The sequence below is a fragment of the Heteronotia binoei genome, chromosome 1, assembly GCF_032191835.1.
Source record: "Heteronotia binoei isolate CCM8104 ecotype False Entrance Well chromosome 1, APGP_CSIRO_Hbin_v1, whole genome shotgun sequence".
Taxonomy (NCBI): Eukaryota; Metazoa; Chordata; class Lepidosauria; order Squamata; family Gekkonidae; genus Heteronotia; species Heteronotia binoei.
Genome location: NC_083223.1, coordinates 119,715,538 through 119,728,016, shown reverse-complemented (window position 1 = coordinate 119,728,016; position 12,479 = coordinate 119,715,538). Strand labels below are relative to the sequence as shown.

Sequence of the window (12,479 nt, the reverse complement as noted above, 5' to 3'; positions counted from 1 at the left end):
AAAAAAATTCTTTTCTTCTTGAAACTTTCAGGATCATTTCCCCTCATATTTTATCTTGTCATAGGGGGAAGATTGATCTTTTTTGGAATTAGATCTGTCAATTTATATTTGCTGAAAATTAATATAATAGAGTATCTTTATAAAGAATATTCATAGCATATTCTCTCACATAAGCTCTTCCTCCTACCCCCATCTGAATTGAGATGCTTCCGTTGTAATGCAAGGCTTGCCAGTATTATTTCCCCATAGGAAACATATTGCCTTGGGCTCTTTTTGTGCCCTGAGTCCTCCTTTCCATCCTTTGCACTTTTTTTTTTTGCTCAGCTGCTGCTTCCTATGCCTCTCTCCCTCTCCCTCCCTCTCTCTCTCTCTCTGGGCTGTTGCTGCTGCTGCTGTTAAACTGCATCTCCGTTTGGAACTTGCACAGTCAAACCATCTCTCATCTCAAGCAGCAGTGAATCACACACCATCACCTGAAGAAGAGCAAAAGGAATCCGCTAGCCTGCTTTGCTGAAGAAGGAGTCGGGAAAAGCCACACAGTAGAAGGCAAAAACAAAACAAAAACCCTCCCCTGTTGGTTTGCTTTTAATCAGTTTGAGATTTGCTACCTGTCTTGGCTTTACAGCAATTCAGCTGATGAATGAAAGCGATGTTTTTTTAAGCGCAGCTGGAAAAAAAAAAGGCAGCAGCTGCTGCTGCCACCGCCACTAATGCAGTAGCCAGTGCAGCAGAATGGATGTGTGAAAGCTCAATTGCCTGAGCTTCTCTATCTTTGCTGCTTTTCTGATGTTAGTCTGTCTTCATTAAGCATTTCCAGAAGGGACACTGAGGGAAACGGATGCACTAACTAAACAAGTCCTGCACTGGATCTATCACTGTGTACGCCTCCCGTGAGGAAAATGGTCAACAAAGACATGAATGGATTTCCAGTCAAGAAGTGTTCTGCTTTTCAGTTTTTCAAAAAAAGGGTAAGGATGCTCTTAGCATATACTATTCTTTTTCATTGCTGTGTTTACTGTTGAAAAATGAATTTCAGGGTTTTTGTAAGACCTGCCAATTAATATGAAGAGCATGGAATAGTACAGACTAAATACTGTACTAAGGGACACTACTACTGTACCAGTTTTAAAGGGAAAGTGGATAACAGCAATGGTAATATGTAATTATTGTTTGGTGAGGAATGCATGTATACTACTCATTGCTTGTTAACTATGGCATAGAGCTCCATGTGTATAATCTGACTAGCGTGCCATCCATAAGCTTTGAACACTAACAGAGAAGCAAATATGGTGCACTTCATAGAGTTTGGGGTTTAGGCTCTGTTTTCAACAGCTGTTTGGCATGACTGCAAAATGGAACTTCTATGTTCAGAAGTAGTATACCTGTGAATATCAAATGTTGGTCTCAAACAACAAGAAAGTGATGTTGCTTTCCTGATCTTGGTTATGATCCTGTGAGAAGCATCTGGTTGCCTACTGTAAGAAACAGAACACTGGACTAGATAAACCTTTGCTCTGACCTAGCAAAGCTTTTAAAATATTCATTACTTAGCTATTAACTTACCCTGGTCAGTGCCTGTCTTTGTTTTCTCTCCCCTGTCCATTCCCCCTATGAAACTGGGAGCACTCAATGACCTACTTCAATTGTTCTTTTTGTGAGATGGGAACGTGATCTAATCTATCAGTCAACAATAAGAAGGAGAAAAGAATTGTAAACATGAATACCAATACAAGACTGATGTATCAATGATGACAAGTAATTCTGGGATTACAGTTCAGAGCCATTACAGCATCTTTGACTCTGTGTCTCCCTGTCTCATGACTACCTAATGCAACCAATTCCCAACCTTTTCATTCACATCTCCAAAAGTGCTGCATTATATCAACTCCATTCATCGTCTTCAGCAAAGCAGCTCACTGGCTCAGTGAAACTGTGGCACGGTCTATAATCTAGTTGATAACCATAGTCTGAATATCAGTGCATTCCCAGTAGAGGCAGTTTGCTTTGTAGGATAATGAGATAGTAGCCTCTACAAAATCCTTGAGTCCTTCTAATATCTTTTGCTTCATGTGGTATGTCAGAATAATTGCAGTTTGTTGTTGATGAGACAGAAGGTGGCATAGTGTGGTACTTGGCTGATTATGCCTTTATGGAGCTGTGTGTGTGTTTCTATGTGTGCATGTACAGGTGCCTATAAATAGTTCTGTATTAGTATTTCAATAGCATCCACTGTCATTCAGGGATCCTCCATATCAATGAATGCTGCTAACTGACCAGCAAAAAATGTCCTTTGTGGTGGAAATACTGGTATTTATACAAATAAGGCCGGAATAGGAATGACTGTAAAACAGATGGAGCAGGTGTTACCTAGTCCCTTGATGAATTTTTTTTCTGAATGATTTGAATGAGAGATTATTTTTAATGAATGGGAGTAAGATCATGCATACTATTTTGTTCATTCATTCATTCCCATTCACCTTTTTCTTTGCTTTATATGGTGGAAAATGATACTTCATTTAATCCAGCTGTTGAACAGTGAAAATCTCTGCTCAGCTCCTCTAAATTCCCATAGCATAAATTAGGAGCTTTGAATGATGAACAGAGGATAACACTCTCAATGATTCAAATGGCAGACTGGAGATAGTCCCCCATCTGTAAAGTGGATACCATGGTATGTTCTCCCCACTCCATTGGTCTGTTATATATCAAGACTCTCTGGTTCTATGTAAAAAAAATAAAGCCTTGTGATACCTTAAATATTTATTGTGACAAGCTTTCATGAACCGGAAACCATTTCATGCAGCTGCTGGAGTATTCTTCTATTTAAGTTTTACATCGGCAGATATATATGCAGGTATTTATACAGAGAGAGAGAGAGAGCTCAAAATGTGAACAGTGGGGCAAAAGGCCCTGAAATGCAATATGTGTGAGCCTGCTATGCAAAGCTCAGGTGTATATAACATAAGCCCAACTGAACTAATTGGCACATTACACAAGCTCCCTCACTTTTCAATATTACTTTGACACCTGTAATGGGCAGGAACCCCTAGAGTGCTCACTGTTGCTATGAGCAATTAAATGGATGAAATGTCTAGTTGCAGATGCCAAAAGCATTTTTTTTTTGCTGTAAAAACACAGTGCTGACTGTCCTGTGTGGACTGCCTTTTTGTAACAATTACATGATAAACTAAGTAGCCACAAGAAAAGGGTTCAATTACATTAAACTTTGCTGTAGATATTGCCCTGTGCCCTCTTAACTCTGAAATCTCTAGTTGCCCCACTGAAATATGGCCCAACACTGCCAGCTGCAGAATTTCTCAAAACCAAAATGTGCACTTGTGATTTTGATCAGTCTTCAGTTTTAGTGTACAGTTGAATACTGAACAGTTTGTACTTATTACAAGTGTCCCTTGCAATTAATTAAATTCCACTTTGAGCATGTTTTAATGGGAGAACTATCTCCAGGGAATGCTCATAGTTGCCAAGAAGACACAAAGATAGGGGAATCACCCTCTGAGTTCCATCTAAACTTTCAAATGTGTTTTACTATTGTAATAAAAGGGTGTTGTGCCAGTCACATGTAGATGATATTTTCATGGGACCTGGAATATGCCTAGTAACATACTAAACAGGTCTGTGACAGACAAAGTCCTTTCTGGGTCTGCAAATCATACAGGGATGGCTGACTTCAGTATTTGCAGAACCTAATCTATGGAGTAGCAACAGAATCCAAACTATTTACAGTTGGCCAGTCTTACAATAATTTTTGCCAAACCTATCAGTGAGAACATCACAGTTAGAGAACATATGTCCAAGAGCACTGTAGAGGTAATTTGCAAAAAGTACTCAAGGGAAATAACACCCCCCCCACACTAAAGACTGAATATCACGAAGTGAACTTACTTGGAAGAGACCAAATATTGAGAAAGTTTGAATTTTGTAATCCTGCTAGTTAGAAGAAGAAGAAGATATTGGATTTAGTTCTAATGATGATCATATAAAGCAGCATAGTTTCACAGCAACAAACCTCTAGGAGTAAGTATTTTAGCAAATGAGATATTAAAGTGTTATTAAGTTATGACTGCCAACCAAAGCTGATTTTATGAATGTCAGCTGAGCAACTGCAAGGTGAAGTCACTAGAAAACTTAGGTCCAGATATATGTTCTTTGATTAAAGCTGATATATTGCTGCTCATGTTAACCTTAATAGAAATAAATTGGAACTGAATGATTCGGTGCCATAGAAACTCTACAGTGCAAATCAACCTCTACCAATTAACATGGATACATTGGACATATAAAAGAAAAGCTGGAAAACTGCCTTTTTACAGATTTCTACATGTTGTACTTCAGCTAATATAATACTGTTGGATTAAATATGAAGAGCGAGGGCTCAAAGATCCATTTTTTCATAGAGCCAAACAACTTTAAGAAACCAACAGACAAAGATTTGCTTTAAGAGTTTTAAGAGCTAACAGGATTAGCTCTATGGGATCTGTAACTTTTACACAGGATGTTACAGTTAACCTTAAATGAGTTTCCAGGTGACTTCATACTAGAGGATTTCTAGACAGTAAGTGACTCTTTGCAGTGAAAATCCCATAACTGTAAGTGGAAAGGTTCCAATCTTTGATTTTTATTCCATCCTGTTATGCCAAAAAAGATTGCGTGATGTGATGTGTGATTCTATCCTTGCTTCAGGGAACTCAGAACAGCACAGGTAGTTTCCTCTCTACTTTTTCATCCAACACCTCTGTGATGTAGATTAAAGTGGAAAACTGGCCCAATATCACCCAGTGAGTTTCACACCAGAATGGAAGTCTCAACCTGTGTCTCTCAGTCTCGACTCGTTGTTTGACACTTTATTCCACTGGCTGTCATAAAGTGGAATTGTGGGACAATATGAATTTGAAAACCAGGAAAACTAGGAACATATTCCAGCCACTGTGTTTTAAAATGATGTTAATTTTGATGGGAATATGTTGAACATAAGCTTATTTCTCTTGTTGAAATCAATTCAATATGGGGCATAAGAGCATATGCATTAGTCTGGATTGTGGATTGGCCCATGTCCTTGAGCCAGGTTTGCCAAACTCCAATAGCTGCTCCAGCCAGCATTATGTTCCTTGTGGACATACACAGTGAGAATGACTGACTGCTGTGAAGACTGCTGAGGGAAGCAAATCTACCCAGACACAAAAAGGAAACTATGGCAAAGCAGCAAGCAGTTAACAGCATTCACAAATTCCACTCCATTGCCTTAATAAGGCACTTTTGTGGTAATCAATAGTTTTATACAAATAAATGAGCTGACTGAATAAGCCTAACCCGTCTATCTAAATTGGCCATCTGACGAGTTCTCTTATGATCAAGTGATTTTTCACTTGTTAGAACTGTGGAAATATGACTGTTGGCTGAGTTGTCACTTCCATCAGTAGTCCTTGTTGATGCATCATCTGAATCAGTTCTTTCGACAAAATAGCAAAATACATTACTTTGGTGAAGTTTAATATTTTACCATACTTATGTCTTCTTTTTAATTTCAAGTTGTGCTTTCTTTATTCTGAATAGAAGGGACACACCCACAAAGGAGAAAGGCAACTATTGCAGCTTCTATACAAATAAATAGACTGTGTGTAAATCATATCTGATACATACTGCTGTAGAATATTGATGGGGCACATCCTATGGGGCCCTTGCAGTCTACAATCTAGTCATATTTTCTTAGACAGGACCTCAATCTTAGACCAGTTTAAAAGCAATATCTAGCATGTAAACAACACTTACCACTGAGTTAGGATGCAGCATCTGCTGATTCCTGCCTATGTAGCATTAGCACACCAATGCAACATGCATGCAATCATAGAGAGCAAATGCTGTATTTATTTAGTTATTGTACCCAATGGGGAACTACAACAGATTACAGCTTTGTTATTCTCTCCTCCATTTATTCTCACAACAACTCTGTCAAGATAGGCTAAGGAGAGATAGTGACTATCCCAAGGTCACTTAGCGAGTTTCTGTGGCAAAGTCGAGATCCTAGTTTGACACCTTAACCACTGCACAGTGTTGGCTCTTACACAGGGACTGGTGATATGATTTAAATGAGATGCTTGCTGCATATAATCCAAAATGGATGATACACTGTGCATCACTTTAAATTGAGAATTATGTAATACTGTATTTATAGAAATCATTTCCACTGTTCTCTTTCTGCTTCTGAAAAGCTTTCAATCAGAAATGAAATGAGCAAAAAACTATCTGAGGTAAGCAATAAAATTGACTTCAGCAAGCAGGCTGCATTTTTAAAGGAAAAAAATGCATGCCTTTTCTTGTTGTTTGAAACCATATGCATAGGAATGTAAGAGCAATAACACACAGTTCATAATTTATATGCACCCTGAAGCAGTAACCTGGAATGCATACATATGCATTCCTGCATTGCCTCCTCTCTCTATGTTTGTCTTTTCAAACATGATGCAAACAAAAGTAGTTCTTGTGTAATTTAGGATTCATCTATATCAAAATGCAAAAGGTTTGTCTCCAGGAACTCTGGAAATTACATAGTGCTCAGCAGTTATCAGAGAATGGTTATTCTCCCTCTTATAATAATAAGATAGCCATTCTCCTGAAGTGCAGAATTTATATTTCTTATAAATGCTTAGGGAGGCAAGATTCACATTTCTAAGAGGCGTGACATTATTATGTAGACTTCTAAATTTCCTAATAGTTTTTGGTAAGAAGAAAGGAGAGGTAGAAGAAGAAAGGAGAAGTGGAAAGGTACAGAAGAAAGGAACTACTAGCTGAACTGAGTTATTGGAGTACTTGTTCTAAAATGAGCAAGAAAAACATTCCCAGTTGCAGTGAGGTTTTAAAAACATAAGAGAAGCCATGTTGGATCAGGCCAATGGCCCATCCAGTCCAACACTCTGTGTCACACAGTGGCCAATATACACACACACACACACACACATATATATATATTACCCTTTGAGTGAAGAAGTACTTCCATTTATCCGTTTTAACCTGACTGCTCAGCAATTTCATTGAATGCCCACGAGTTCTTGTATTGTGAGAAAGGGAGAAAAGTACTTCTTTCTCTACTTTCTCCATCACATGCATTATCTTGTAAACCTCTATCATGTCACCCCGCAGTCAACGTTTCTTCAAGCTAAAGAGCCCCAAGTGTTTTAATCTTTCTTCACAGGGAAAGTGTTCCAACCCTTTAATCATTCTAGTTGCCCTTTTCTGGACTTTTTCCAATGCTATAGTATCCTTTTTGAGGTGCGGTGACCAGAATTGCACACAATATTCCAGATGAGACTGCACCATCAGTTTATACAGGGGCATTATGATACTGGCTGATTTGTTTTCAATTCCCTTCCTAATAATTCCCAGGATGGCATTGGCCTTTTTTATTGCAATCGCACACTGTCTTGACATTTTCAGTGAGTTATCTACCACGACCCCAAGATCTCTCTCTTGGTCAGTCTCTGCCAGTTCATACCCCATCAACTTGTATTTGTAGCTGGGATTCTTGGCCCCAATGTTGGGGCCAAGAATCCCAGCTACAAATACAAGTTGAAGTTTTACTGTGCCTTGCTTTCTCAAGACTAACTTCCCTACCATTGGCTTCGTGTTGGAAGATATTTCAGCAAATCTTGGGTCTATCTAGCTATGCCTGATTTAACTGATAAGATGATCAACGATAAACTCTTTATGCCTAGGAATTAACTTTTAAGCCATTTAAAGCACTAGAAGCGCTACTTTAAAAGGAGACCTCTCATGCCACTTTCTGCTTAGTTTAATCACCCTCTTTGTCAGCTTTTGACTTTTGGAGGAGGAGATTAATTTTGAGCTACACCTATAGAGGGACCAAGTATCAAGTCCAGTATTGTTCAGCTCAAGAATGCAGTCAGGACTTTATATCTTCAAGTTGATATTGAAACCTTTCCACTTTTCAAATATGAAGGAGCCAATTTTGAAGTGAGTCTATTTGTATTCTAAATCTGTGAGCTTCACTTATAAGGGGAGCATGGACATTGTGGTCTGGCAGTCACTGTTCTGAATTTACGCCCTTAGTAAGACAATACCACTGTCTGCTAAGCCAGTAACTACTAGGCTAGCCAACTCTAGCCTGGGGAATTCCTGGAAACCTGTGGAGGGGGAATTTGGGGATGGATCTCACCTAGAATCCATGGTTCACCATTGAGTTTGCCTCTGAAGCTGCCATTTGCTCCTGCCTGGAGATCTGGTATAACTCTAGAACTCCAGGCCCCACCTGGAGGTTGGCAATCCTTGTAACTACCCTTTGGCTTAATGGAGACACAGGGGGAAATTATTGCAATGCTAGGGAGTTTGAGGTTGAGGTCCAGGGTCCAATCTCATGGGCTCAGCAGGGAGCCCCCAAAAGCAAGCTATTGCTTTCCTTTGAAGCATACAGTACCATCTCAAAGAAAGTTGCATAAAACCATTATATTCAGAGTGTAACTGAAAATCTGACCCCAGCATCAACATTGTGAGCTTGGGCCTGGAAACTGGGAACACATTCTGAATCCAGAAAGCAGGAAGCCTGATAAACCTTGAACTGAAGGATAATGTAGCACCAACAAAATTGTACCCGTTGGAGTATGGTTACATTTTGAGCAAATGCCACTCTGCCAGTTTGTGCCTGGAGTGCTATCTTGCTAGTTCTGCTTTGCCTTTGGACCAGCTGAGATCATCATGGGATCACTCAGGCTCCAAATAACTCCAGTTACATCGCCAAATCACTAGTGATACTGGCAATCTAGTTAGATTTGAGTCCAGTATCAACAAGATTTCTGGAGTATAAGCTTTCCAGAGTCAAAGCTCCCTTTTGAGAATCAAAGCTAAAGGTATCTGAAATAAAGGCCTTTGATGCTGGAAACCTTGCACACTAAAAATCTTGTTGGTCTCAAAGGTGTTACTGCACTCCAATCTAACTTTTCTACTGCAATGCAGCAGGGCTGTCCTCTGAAACTGACAATCTAGTTAGTGATACTATGTGAATCAGATTTATTTAGGGATCACTAAAGGTCTTTGCAAAATCTTTGCTGATCTTAACCCCTCACCAAAACTTTCTTTCCTCTTCCCACCAAAGGTTGAGCAGGAAAAGGGAAGAGGGACAGGACAAGGAAAAATTGAGGATGCTGTTTGGGTACAATCCCCATTCATTCATTACAACCTTTTCCACTCAGGTACATGGGAGAACAGTGCTGAGGAAATCCTTAAGGAGAAAGCTGTGCACACTGCCTCCTACATGCCATTTAATATCCTCTAGCTCCCCACCCCCAGGACTGCCAGCATGCTAAAACCAGATTCAGAACGTCCTATGACATTATTGACTGAATGTTTATCCCACCCTTCTTCAAAGGAGCTTACATTCTCCCCTTCTTCATTTCACCACCTCACAACAACTCTGGTAAGATAAGTTGTGGGGGAGAGGGAGAGAAAGAGAGAGATATTGGCCCAAGGTCACCTAGCAAGCCTTATGATATATTAGGTATTGCCAAATTGTCTGTCCTTTTAACATCCAGAGGCCATTTAACAGGTTGCAGCCAGTGTACCTCCCACTGCATTGACCTCCCCACCAACCTCCTTCCACATGCTGTGATGAGAAACAAAATCTGCTTGCTAAAGCAGAAGACTTAAGTGAGTGGGTCAAAGACCTGCAGGAGAAATAAGCAGGAGATATGATGACAGTGTACATTCCTGCTGCAGAACTTCCAGTGGCAGCCTCCAGGTTGCCATCTGACAATTCTACCAGCAATTTGTTAGTTGCACTAATAGGGCCACTGGGTTTTTTTTTATCCAATAGCACTTTTGTTTGTTTTTGCTTTGGTGAACAGCAGATTGTTAATAGAGTTCCTATATCACTTAAGCCTGGTTTTTTTTCATATCTATGCTGTCTGTGATCTAACATATTTCTTAGATCTGACACCAAGGCATTATGAAAGTGCATTCATTTTTCTCTTAGTGGAATCTGATCAATAGATAATGGGAAAAGATTGAAATGCATTTGCGGTGGCTCCTGAGATGTACATATCCCACTGCTTCTTATGTCTGCAGAGCAACATCTGCCCAGACTGCAGTCAGATGCCTTTAATAAAAGTCTGCTTTGAAGTCCTCCATTTTATTCTACCCCTTGCCTTAGCATCTCAAAACCCCACAAACATTTATTGGAAAGCTTCTTGTGACAGACAGCTTCAGCTTCCAAGAAACAATCTGGTGTGACACCTAACCACACAGAATAAGGAAAAGGGAATGGGAAGAAGGACATATGTGGAACTTTACAAATGCTACAAAGTCTGTTTTCACTAACAGATGACAGTGAAGCAGTAACAGGCAAAGCAGTAACTCCAGTTGTTCCTCATGTGTAAGGACTCCATCAGGATAAACCACATGTGACACAAGAGTTATTTATTGGAACTTCAAACATTTTACTTGGCCTGGATACCACTAAGAATCAGGACTGTGACTTTAGGGAAGGAGAATTTGACCTCTTTTCCTCTTCTCTATTTTCATGATTGAAAATAACCACCTGTGTTCCTTTAGGTCTGACTCCTGGTAGGGGGGAAAGGCACACACAATGTAGATAGCCCTTGAGGGTAATGTCCAGCCAGGGAACAGCCTGTGAGAGAGGAGTTTCCCACAGAGAAAGGTTATGTATTAGTTTGATAAAGGCTGAAAAGGTAAACAGTGAAGAATGGGAGGAGTCTGGAACATAGGCATTTTCCAGGAACCAGCGAAAGAATCCTAAAGTCTTCTGCATGCAAATTATATGGCCCTGTCACCTAATCTCCTGCACTGAAAGCCATTTCTGGGGCTTGGCCTGACTCAAAATAGCAACTGGCATGCAAATTAGAATGAAAACAACTGCAAGCAGCTGCATCCCTGGAACTGAGGAGTAAACCCATGATTGAGGGAAAGAGGCAACATCAGGAGGAGTGGACTAGATTATTTGCCTCTTTGTTAACTGCACACTAAAGCACCAGAATGGTATTTAATCCCCTTAAAGAAACAGTTGGACCTGACTTTAAGTACTATTTCTGGTATAATTCATCAGAGGGATGCTTTACATTCTGTTTCTTGCAGTATTACTTCAACAGAGCCAGGAACAGATCCAAGAATCCAGTGCAAACTAGCCTCTTTAGGATGATAATGGGAGAAGGAGAGAAAAATCTGAAAAATGCCAGCAAGATCTGGACAGTTGCCTGTTTTTTAAAATGTCGAGAGCTTAAAAATAAGTGGAGGCATTCTTTTTTCTTCCTGATGTACAGTGAGTAGCATTTAAAACAGATTCCAAAAAACAAGACTCTGGTGAGCTGCAACCCAAATAAAATGCAAATTGTTTTCCTGAGACCAAGCAACTGAATCATTGAAGTTTAACTGCTACTAGGAAAAGTCAACCAGGTGTTCAGCATCTCTTTGGATCAGGATTAGAAGAATCCTTTTAATCCACTGTGCTCAGCAGGGCAGATGCGTTAGCCATTCCATGTGCTAAGCAGATGGGGGTTAAAGAGTGGGTGAAATGAGGAATACTTCTGAGAAGCTGACAACATGCACAGTTAGAGATTTTCATTAACATTTATTAAAAACAGACACATAGTAGATCACTGATAGCTTGCCTGAGCATCAGGCAAATATTGGATGAAAAGTCAGATGTGCTGTTCAAATTCTCAAAGCCAGTGTGGTAGTGGCTAAGACTGTCAGACTGATTTCTCACTAGGCTTGTTCCAGTCCCTGATCCCTCCCCCCCACCTGGTGCTTCTGTTCGATTTTGCACAAGCTGCTGTGGGGCTGCAACTTGCCCTGCCTCTTTCCTGCAGCAAGCAGAAAAGGGTCTTGCTTGCTGTGAAAAAGAGGCAGGACAAGTTGCAGCCCCACAGCAGCTTGTGCGAAATCAGACAGAAGCGCGGGGGGCTCAGAGACCGGAACAAGCCTAGTGAGAAATCAGTCTCAGACAAGAAACTGGGAGACCCAGGTTCAAATCCCCCACTATGCCATAGAAACTCTGTGGGTGATCTTGGGCCCATCAAAACCTCTCAGCCTATCTCACAGGGTTATTTTGAGAATAAAATGGAGGGGAGGAGAATGATGTAAGCTGCTTTGGGGCTCCACTGGGGAGAAAGGCAGGGTATGAATGAATTAAATAAAGGATACTAAACAAGAATGGAATGCAAGAACTCTGTAGAGGAGAGATGAACATCTTGTTCTGTTCTGAAGACTAGATTGGAAATGGATCATCATCAGCTGAAGAACTATAAATACTTTTCTTGCCAGCACATAAATTGCATTTCTATGCCAACAGGCCAGATAACTGATATACAGGATGTATGCAGCTCAGGTGTTTTAGATATCAGCTATTTTAGACCTCAGCATGGAGGGGAGCCCCATGGTGCAGAGTGGTAAACTGCAGTACTGCAGTGCAAGCTCTGTTCATGACCTGATTTCGATCC

At 40.3% G+C, this 12,479-nt stretch overlaps 1 protein-coding gene across 1 annotated transcript in view; it reads left to right on the top strand.

Moving 5' to 3' along the window:
- Positions 1 to 711: 711 nt before the first annotated feature.
- The window catches only part of SGK1 (serum/glucocorticoid regulated kinase 1), a 110,926-nt gene continuing 99,158 nt past the window's right edge, over positions 712 to 12,479 (top strand). Inside the window, exon 1 of the mRNA XM_060239747.1 lies at positions 712 to 968. Within this exon, the coding sequence (XP_060095730.1) occupies positions 900 to 968 (69 nt within the window). The 5' untranslated portion in view covers positions 712 to 899. The remainder of the gene's footprint in view (positions 969 to 12,479) is intronic.